Below are 10,344 nucleotides of genomic sequence, written 5' to 3'. Positions count from 1 at the left end.
GACCCTATAAATTGAAACTAATAATAAATTGAAAGTCAATAGCTCAATAACTATTTATTCCCTTGATCTTTTCGATAAAATAAGAAGCTAATTCCAATAGAATGTTCTTCACTAACGGACCATTCATAAATGGATTAACAGGTCTCGGCAATCTCAGTTAAAAAATCAGAACCTCTCCCAACTCAGAGTTCCTTGATCCGTTTATGTCGCAGAACTTAACGCTAGATACCATTCCGATCGATCATTGGGCCTGATCACGCATACAATTCATTTCGTTCTCATCGTGAAGTGACGTCACGATGAGAACGAAATGAATTGTATGCGTTTCACATCGTTTTCACCGTGAAGTGACATTCATGATCAGACCCATTATTTCATCGTCTCGAACGCCCTCTAACCAAAAACAGCTATTCAATCAAAGAAGTTTGGCGCTACTGAGTGTTCTAGTCAGAAAAATATTCAAAATTATCTTTGTATGGATCCTATCTCACTGCTCGAATGTTCGGGTAATGAGGCAACGGACTCGGTTTTGATGCCTAATTGTGTTCACATTAGCAAAACCAAAGCTACGCGCAGTTGCAGCAGATCAGGTCTAGAGATTTTTCTTCGATGAAAAAATACTTCGACTTGAACGGGTAGTCAGCCCCACCACGACAAGAACTAATACTAGTGTTGTCACTAGGACACATTGTTCCACCAATGCACTCGGTTCATAGCTGCAGTTCTCCAATTCCTGGCATCGCCGATTCTTGCAATTCTTGCAAGTTCTCCAATTCCTGGCATCGCCGATTCTGCTCCACCTGCCAAGTCCTGCTCCACCTGGTCCAACCATCACGCTCGTGGTGCTCCTCTCCTTCTTGATATTACCGGATTCGATGCGAACACCATCTTTGCAAGGTCGTGTCCGACAGTCCATGCCCTGCCCATCGCACTCATCCACGAATTTCTGGATGCTGGGTTCGCCGTAGAGTTGCGCCAGTTCGTGATTCATTTTCCTTCTCAATGCTCTGTTTTCTTGTACACCACCGTATATTGTTCTGAGCACTCGGCGTTCGAAAACACCAAGTGCTTGTGAGTCCTCTTCGAGCATCGTTCATGCTTCATGCCCATAGACAACAACCAGTCGGAAATTGTTGGACCTTGAGGGTTTGTGGAGCCCATAGTAGGCGCGACTTCCGTTCACCGTTCACTTATTGAATATCGTACCCGCATGTTGAAGACCGCTCTCCGCATAACACCTTCCATCGCCACGTTAAAAAGCAGGCAGGAGAGTCCATCACCTTGTCGAAGTCGCTTGTGAGTCTCAAGCAATTCTGACAGATCGCCTGAGATTCGCACACTGTTTATCATTGCCTGAATTAGTCTTGTCAGCTTTCGAGGAAATCCGTGTTCGTCCATAATTCTCCAAAGCTGTCGTCGGTCGAATGTGTCATATGCGGCCTTGAATTCGACGAAGATGTGGTGCGTAGGAACCTGATACTCGCTACATTTTTGAAAGATCTGCCGCAGTGTAAAAAATGTGGTCCGTCGTCGAGTCTTCCACTATTGGCGATAGACAGCGAAAGAGGATCTGAAACTAGATGCTATTCAGGATCGTGATTGCACGGTAGTTCCCACAATCAAAAGCTGTTCTGTGTTCCAGTTTCTGACCATCAACAGGTGCATACACTCTACAAGTTTTCTCGGACCTCCTTGAGAACAGCTCCGCCGCGAGGTCATCCTTACCAGCTGCCTTGTGGTTCCTTATTTGATTGATGACCTCCTAACTTCATAGTCGCGCTAGGACTTTACATATCCCCCCACGAAGGTATGAGTTCCTTACCTTTTTTGGTTCAGCAGACCAAATCTCGTTAGGTATAAGAATACCCTTTTCCAAGACACAGTAAATGTTCCGAAGTTTCAGCTTCGAAGTAACAGAAACGACAATAAGTTTTTCGATTTTTTAAAGTGATACCTGCTCGGACAGTGTCTGGCCGATGGACCGGTTAATGTACTCAAATCTGCCTCATTTAAGCTGAGCTTGTTACAAGGTGTAATTTATTTATTTTTCTCTATTATAGTGACTTTCAACACATTTCGGCTGGTTTGTCACTTTTACTTCCATTTTAGGAAAAAAGTCGGGAATGAGAATTGAACTCGTGATCTCTGCGTGAGAGGTATGGATTTAACCACTACGCCAGCTCGCCTCTACACAAGGTGTAATGAATAATTTCGATTGTCTTGATGTCCAGTTGGCTTCAATCGTCGATGTTTCTCAGGTTTTGAGCTCTGATTTCATTCATGATGTAGATAATCCTCAGGCCCGACGAATTTATTTGAAGATCCGAATCTTGTAAGGAGATCGGCTTTTTCATTACCTTCTATACGATAGTCACCAGGCACCCAGTATAGATTAACTTCGTTAGTAGCAGCTAGTTGCTTCAAGCATTGAATATATCCCCGAACTAGCTGTGACTGACATCTGTAAGAGCTGCATGGCTGTCTGAGAAAATACAGATATTGACATACCTGTATTTTCTAGCCAAGCAAATATTCGTACATGTTAGAATAGCTTGTATTTATGCTTGGAAAACTGTAGGTCCCTGTCTCATTGACATGTAGATTCCTGGTCCAGTAATCCCAACTCCTGTAGATTTACCAACTTTAGACCCATCGGTATAAGACACGAGTAATCCTGGAAGAGTTTTATGAACATCTTCTTGCTGCGATTAAATTCAATTACACAGAACACAGAAGTTAGTATTTGTTTCCATCCAGTCTCCATTGCTATAGTGTTTTGTTGAAAATCATGTTTTACACGTTTCAGCATAAGAGCACACCTTTCCGCTTCAAGTTGCACATATAGGTGCAAGGCTAGAAGGTATAAAAGAGCATCTAGGGTGCGTTGAGTCAGTTTTTGACAAGCATGCCAGACGTTCAAGTTTGCCGAGCTTTTTTTGAGCTGATATTTGTATAGTTTCAGGCCATCACACTAGCGAAGCATATATTAGTCTGGGTCTCCCTATTGCCGAGTAAATCCAGCGAATTATTTTCGATTTTAGTCCCCACTTTTTTCCAAATATATTACTACAAGTCCAGAGCACAGTTCATAACTTTGACTTTTCTTTCCGTAAACCAATTTGTTTATTTGTTTATTTGGTCAACAGGTAACATTGTACCCCAATGACATTTGATACCAAGGTTCAAGGTTTTCATCGGATCTCCTTCTTGCTGGAATGTGTACCGACGCCCAAGCTTCAGTTTTATTTAACCTGATGGACAGTTTTGCTCCAATACGTCCAGATAAATCTTTTTTGTCATTATTCCGTGGATGAATTTGCCATCTAGCCTCAAACCGTGACCTACTTACACAAACGTTGAAAAATAAATTAATGTGATCTTGTGCCCACTTGATCGCGGGATACCATGAGCTCCAGCAACCTTTTTGTCGAGATTTCGCTATTCAACGTTGGCTTTGGCTGTTTTTGTCTAAATCTCAGGGCGGCTCTGTTGCTTTGTCTTTAAAACATAAACATATAGCTTCCAATACACGAAAGGTCATCACGGCTCCACAGAGATAAATATAAGTAAGAAAATTTGTACTTTGGCATGCATTTATTTGCGATTCGCTATAAAACTAAATAAAGTATCAAATATAGATGTCTTAACTACTTTAAATGTGTCACACACACGACGAGGGAAGGAATACGCCAAGAAGCAGCCATATCATCCTATTCTCCAATTTGGTAGTAATAATATTGTTCTCGCTTTTTTTTCGTATCATGTTTCGATAAAATAGCTCACAAGGGGTTGAAAATATATTCATATGGCATTAGTTCAACATTATTAGGACAATTTAGAATCGATGCGTGCTTCGTGGAAACTATCAATAAATTACAAAATTGCAAATGACTAGAAACTGTGCTTTATAAAGTACAAATCTCGATTTTTGCTGAACAAAATCTCAAAATACGTTTTATAGAGAAAATATTATGTTTTTTGCCCGTATGGAATGGTACATCTTCAATGTTTCACTGTTTTTACCTATTTGGAATGCTATTATATATTTTCAGTCCCTAGGAATCTATTTCATCAGATGATAGGAAAAATGTCAAAAAGACCATTAACCACGTTTTCGATACGCTCTTTCACCTAACGCAATAACTATTTTGAAAATGCAAAAGTATATTCCATTTCAACAAGTAACGCGATATAAACACTAAAAGCAGACTGTAAAATTGTTTATCCGAATGGTGTTTGCATCATTTGTTTTAAATCTAAACGTAAAAAACGGATGGTTTGTGGCAGCATTCTATGAATTCCTGTCACCGCAAATGCTTTTCGTGGCGTGCTTACTTCACTTAAACTTAGTGGCTTGTTATGATCTTGTTTGTAAATACCTCGCGTAAAAAAACTTCTGTTATACAAAAGAATATGATTAAATACCTATGATAACAATAACTGATGTTTCTCCATATGGTGTGTTTAGCTTAGGTGGAAGTTACTCCCTTCCGTGCCACAAGAAGGTTCAGAACGGGATTTTTTCTAATATAACTTACTGCCTTTTTGTGCGTAACCATTGTAAAATCGTATCCGTTACATTGGAGTATTTTATCATGCATTCGCAAACCGGATTTCGCCGCTGGGCTGCCCTCGTGTACTTCGGTAACATAAATGCCCTGAAACGAAAACAAATTTAGGCATATTCATATTTCGTAGTGGTTTACTGGATTTATGTTACATAATCTGTATATCCCTGTGGACTTTTTTTAAAATCCTGATCGATGCCACCTCCTATCTTGAAGCCACATTTCAATACCTCTCGACCTTCTTCATCCAAGTCTTTCTCTTTATGTAGAGTTATTGGAATCTGCAAATAGATGAGTATGTATGTATCTAGCTTATCTTTTGGGCTTAGCTTAAAGCAAGAGATCGACCATCGGGCAACCGGAACCACTCCGAACACTAAGCTAAGTAATACTTCAAGGATTGAACTAGTACCTAATGGGGATGAAAAGTTCTTAATAAATTATTTCATACAAAACAAGTTCAACGGTTATCAGTATTGTTAATGAGCTGCGCTTAGTGTTGATATGAAGAATAACTGTATGAGACTACCAATGAAGTAGGATAGCCTTGACATTAAGCAAATATAATTCGAACAAATACTAAATTATTAAGAGATAAGCATGGATCTTTGCTTCCTAGGTTTACCATATTTATTTGACGTACAAATTGTATTCATCCCCACATTTCAGAAAAACGACAACTAATAACTCATACAATGTGATTGTTTTTATCGAATTATCCACAATAATTTAATACACCGAGGCATTTCATATTCTTTGGTTTCATACTTACACTCAAGCATTCCATAGCGGTGCCCGCCTGGTGCTGAAACGCCATTTTCGCCATGATTGGTTCTTATTTCAATACAACTCAACAGAACTTATAAATTGATAAGATTAATTGTACGTTTTTGAGGCAAAAAATCTCGAGAGGAACTTAATCTCCAAAAACGCAACAATTCTCAATAACTCGAAAATTAGTCAAGCCTTTCACGACAAAACAGACGTAAACTGACAGTGGTTGCCGAAGTAGAAACTGATAAATAGAAGTTACAAAGAATGAATCAAGTCAATCTTGTAAGGTAGAACGTTATGTCAAAATTGCTAAAGTGCGCTACACATACAACGTCCCATCACCGTTAAGTCTATTAAATAACTTGTATTTTGTGTAATTCGTGTTTTTTGTATTATTTGGCGAGAAGTAAAATTGAATTGTAATTAAATTTAAAACATCTCAATAATAATTTCAGTTACTGCCAATGTCAGTTGGGCCCTTATGATTTTGAAAGCTAGAATTAATTGATGAAAAAATGTAGTGCCTTCAATCGATTGATGATTATTTTTACCTTTAATAACAGCACTTTTCTATGTAGTGGATTCTTATAAAAAAAACTAACATTTTGTCTCCTCCTGATTATTGGACCTTTCTTGATATTTCTATTGGAATATATTTGACAACCAATTTGATTATATACGAATGTTATTCTTAAATAGCGCCAATATTCGTAATGGGACGTCATCTTCTTAACGCAATATTTCTAGCGTCATTTTTCTTAGTAATTAGTTGAGATTTCGATGCCAAATAACACGTCTCGATAATACTCGGTAACCTCCAGATTTCGAAAAAAAAATGCAAGAAGGAATCGCTTGATCTGATTGGTAAAGAGCATGAAAACATGTATGCTCACATTGTAGCTTACATAGCGTTAAAAATATTCGTTTACTGAGTCGTGCAAATCCAATGGTCTAGGAAGTCAATTTTATCATCAAGCCAACATCGTATAACATGGTAATAAACCTTCATAATTAACAGACCAGCATTTTCAAACACATCGCCCATCGCTGTCTACTATCTTCTCCTGCCTATCGGACAGTGTCCGGAAAACGTTGTTTGAAAAAACTGTCGAGTCTTTCGAGAAGACCCAAGGATTATCCAATATATTGTTATGCTTTTTTTCTGCTCCAATACCCAGTGGCGCGATCGAAGCTTTTGCACTCGGGACGGAAGAGGTGATTTGCACCCCCTCCAACCAGAAAAGTAGAAATATTTGCACCCAGTGTCTGCGTCGTACTCGGGGCGGAAGAATCGATTTGCACACCCTGCACCCCCCAGTCGACGGTTGCGTACTTTTATATCCGATTAAACACGATTAGGCTGAAACTAGACCACGAGTGCGGAGAATGCGTAAGAAGTAACATAACTTGATAGTAACATTGTTATCAACGGTGAAGAGCTAGAGGTCGAGTTTGTCTACCTTGGTTTGTCCGCGAGATTCGGATATGTATTGTAGGCAAAATCTAAGGACTCCGCAAATCTCCCAGGTCCAACAAACTCTGACAATTCCACTATAAAACCGGTAGTCCACCACTGGTACGAAACATGGACGATGAACAAAAGCACTTGGTGTTTTCGAACGTCGAGTTCTCAGAACTGTGTATAAGGTATTGATAATTTATGGCGGATCCAACATCCAGGAAGCCATCGAGGAATATTTCTAGAACGTCGGACAACATCTCCGTACAACATCGCGCCACGAATTCAGTGGAGACAAAGAGAAGAGTGATCGAGATGGGATGGTAGGACCAAGCGACCCGGGGTAGAAAACTGCAGCCATGGACTGGGTGTATTGGCAAAACATTGAAATGAAGATCTAATCTCTCAAAGGGATAAAGAATTCCAATAAAAATATTTCTTCAAATGTAAAAAATAGTTATTAACGTTAACTTTATTTCATAAAAACGTAACCTGTTTTCTGATTTGACACCCTTAATGAAAGACGTAGTTCTACGTCAAAACTCTCAGGTATCGATTACATTCATGATCTCTAATGTAATTCAGTCCAAATACCTCAGAAAGCAACTATTCGTTCTACTAAACATTATGTTGATTTAAACGATATCAATCCACGATATGTTGGTAAACAAATGACGCCATATTGATTTTGATTTTGGGTAGCTTATATTCAATTGATGTCTAGCCCCTGGGTTTGCTGAGACTATCAAAAACAAGGCGGTATAATAAGGTGGAACGTTATGTCAGAACTGCTGTTCAGCCATTACTTGAGTTCGAATTGACAGCGGCCAAACGAACGGCTAGAGTTCTCCGAGAAAGAGGATAACAAATGGCATGCAATGAGGAGTGCATGCCGCTATGTGTTTGCTGCGCATAAATGTTGGTTTTGTTTACGCTGTTGGCATCATTGTAGTGTTTCGGTGACTGCTGCAAGTTATTGTCTGCATTGCTGTTCTACGGGACGTGAGGGTTGTTGCCGTTGCTGCTGGGATTGCAAACTCAGCGATTGTGGGAGCTTTGCTAGTGGGTATATAAAAGAGGTGGCTCTTAATAACCGGTGGGCTTGTGCCGTACTGCTTTAGCTGAAGACTCGCCTGATCGTTCGGGTTGTGAGACACAACAGCTAGTTCGATTGAAACCAGCCCAGCGTAGGTATATGTTGGTGGGGACCGCTATGTAGCATAAAGATTTGATCTACTTTGTTTATAAACAAAAAAACCGCTGTCATTTTTCATCCCCTCTCGCATCATCCATGCCTTATCCTCATACTGTCGAAAACGAACCACCTGTCAATCCCAGCTCCTTGATCAAAAATGAGCCTATTTGCACAGCAGTGGAACTCCATACAATTCACTAACTAAAAAGTGTCCACATTTTCATCGCTTGTTTACGTGAAGAATATAATTTTTTCAGGCACACTTGATTTGAGTGTGTATGGATTTCTAGCTGTCTTAACGCTAGGTCTTTGATGAAGAATGATAAGATGGGAAGGTTGATATAAACATGTTTATAATTAAATAAGTTTATTCAAATATTAATATTGCCCTTCTTTAATTATTCAGTGCATTTTTATCAAAATTTGATAGAGAAATTAAAAAAGGAATGTTTTTTTCAATATTTTTCTGAGATGGTTATTAAAATTATTTATTATTTAACCCACCCCACCCCCCAGTATTTGTTATTTTTTCCTGCTTTTCGTGCTTTGACCTATCATTTTGAAAGATGTTTTTGAGGTTTAAAATTGTGACAAGATATAAATCTGGTGTGAAAGAGCGAATTGTGGAAAATTAAGTGGCATATTTTCTAAACTTTATTAAAGTTTTTCTGTAGTATTTAATTTCTGAGTTTGTTCGAATGACCGACTGAAGTTGATCCATAGAAGAATAAGATTTCATTTGATATGTCGATTTTTGGAATCGACTCAATGGTTGAAAAGTTATGACGTTTTGGAAGAAATCTTACTTACTTAATCATCAATAGGCCCCAGTGGCATGTGCTGTACACAAAGTCTGCTAGTCTTTGAATGTTAAACTCAAAAAATGAAGGCACAGTATAGAAGTTTTTTGGTTTGCAGTTTGTTTGACAAATATTTTAGTTCAAAAATATATAGAAATATATATACAAATATAAAGTGAATTATATCACATCCACTATTCAAGAAAGTTGATGATACTTTTATTTTCTAGCATTAATCCAAATGCAGTAATCCTAATTATTATTATGGCCGCACTAAAAGACATGAAAAACAACAAGAAAAACGCAAACTTTGAAATTTGTGAGCTATTGCAGTATTACTTCAGCCATTCCATGCCAAACTGATATAGTGGTTTTCGTATTTTCGTGAAAATACGAAATTTCGATTTTTTCACTTTTCCCAGTCATTTTTTTTTATCAAAAAGTCATAACTTTCGAATCACTAAGCCGATTCAGATGATCGACACATCAAATTGAAGTTAATTAGCTAGTCTTTTGTCAAACTTGCAAGAAATTTGAATTTTGTTTTCGTAATTATTAATTGTATCCATTTTTTATAGTTCACATGGTTTCGGCACCAACGGCGCTATAATTTTCTATATTTTTTTTTGAAAACTAAGGATTTTTTACACATTTACATTTTTTACTCAGAATCAGATGTGTTCTTTTTTTTGAGTTATAATTTTAACCGAGATGATCGATTTATCAAATTAAAGCCAATGAGCTAGAATTTTTAGGAAAAATAATCACTTGCGAAAAAAAATAATTTAGTTTTCGTGATTAATAATTGTATCTGTTTTTTTATAGTTTACATGGTTTCGGGACCAAGGGCGCTATATTTTTATATTTTTTTCGTGAAACCTTCACTTAACACAGTAAAAAATCAGAGGTGTGTTTTTTTTCGTTTTTGAGTTATGATTTTTCAAAGTTAACATGTTTTTAAGCTTCGTTCGATCATCCTATGCGATAAGACTATTTATATGCGTATAGAATTCCCCTTTTTGCAAGTGTGAAATTATTGACTTCATTTAACTATGTCGATTATCTGAATCGTTTCAGTAGATCAGAAGTCATGAATTTTTGAAAAACGTAATTTTTGGAAAAAAGGAGAAAAATGATTTATTTCGGTTAAATTTGAAAAATCATAATTTAAAAACGAAGAAGAACACATTTTGGATGTTAGATAAAAAATTCTCAGCTTTCGAGAAAAAAAAAATATTGCGCCCTTGGACAATGAAAACTATAAAAAACAAATACGATCAATAATTAAGGAAACAAAATTATTTTTTCTTGCAAGTATAGTATTTTTTTTAACAGACTAGCTAACTGGCCAATTTGATATGTCGATCATCTGAATCGGTTTAGTAGTTCAAAAGATGAGTTTTTGAAGAATGTTATTTTTGAAAAAAGGGGAAAAACTAGATTTTTCGAACCACCCTAAAATGGAATGGGATCTAATATTTTGCGATAAGGAACAAAACTACTAATTTACACGAAAATCTGAGAATGGAATATATATAATACTAAAAA

At 37.3% G+C, this 10,344-nt stretch overlaps 1 protein-coding gene across 1 annotated transcript; it reads right to left on the bottom strand.

Annotated features, from left to right (window-relative positions):
- Nucleotides 1–3,575: 3,575 nt before the first annotated feature.
- Nucleotides 3,576–5,583, bottom strand: LOC129768339 (tax1-binding protein 3 homolog). Its single transcript, XM_055769917.1, has 3 exons — nucleotides 5,341–5,583; nucleotides 4,721–4,849; nucleotides 3,576–4,658 (listed from the first exon to the last, which is right to left on the bottom strand). The coding sequence occupies exons 1-3, from the start codon at nucleotides 5,392–5,394 to the stop codon at nucleotides 4,470–4,472; spliced, it is 372 nt and encodes a 123-aa protein (XP_055625892.1). The 5' UTR covers nucleotides 5,395–5,583; the 3' UTR covers nucleotides 3,576–4,469.
- Between the last annotated feature and the right edge of the window lie 4,761 nt (nucleotides 5,584–10,344).

This window comes from Toxorhynchites rutilus, chromosome 2 (assembly GCF_029784135.1).
Source record: "Toxorhynchites rutilus septentrionalis strain SRP chromosome 2, ASM2978413v1, whole genome shotgun sequence".
Taxonomy (NCBI): Eukaryota; Metazoa; Arthropoda; class Insecta; order Diptera; family Culicidae; genus Toxorhynchites; species Toxorhynchites rutilus.
This window is presented reverse-complemented; position numbering and strand designations above follow the sequence as displayed.

What these genes read in the sequence shown, in the direction of transcription:
- LOC129768339 (XM_055769917.1), bottom strand. Translation starts at nt 5,394, where the DNA reads ATGGCGAAAATGGCGTTTCAGCACCAGGCGGGCACCGCTATGGAATGC. An exon ending in CCGCTATGGAATGCTTGAGT is followed by an intron (nt 4,850 to 5,340) that starts GTAAGTATGAAA and finishes ATCTATTTGCAG; the next exon opens with ATTCCAATAACTCTACATAA. An exon ending in CACAGGGATATACAGATTAT is followed by an intron (nt 4,659 to 4,720) that starts GTAACATAAATC and finishes TTTTCGTTTCAG; the next exon opens with GGCATTTATGTTACCGAAGT.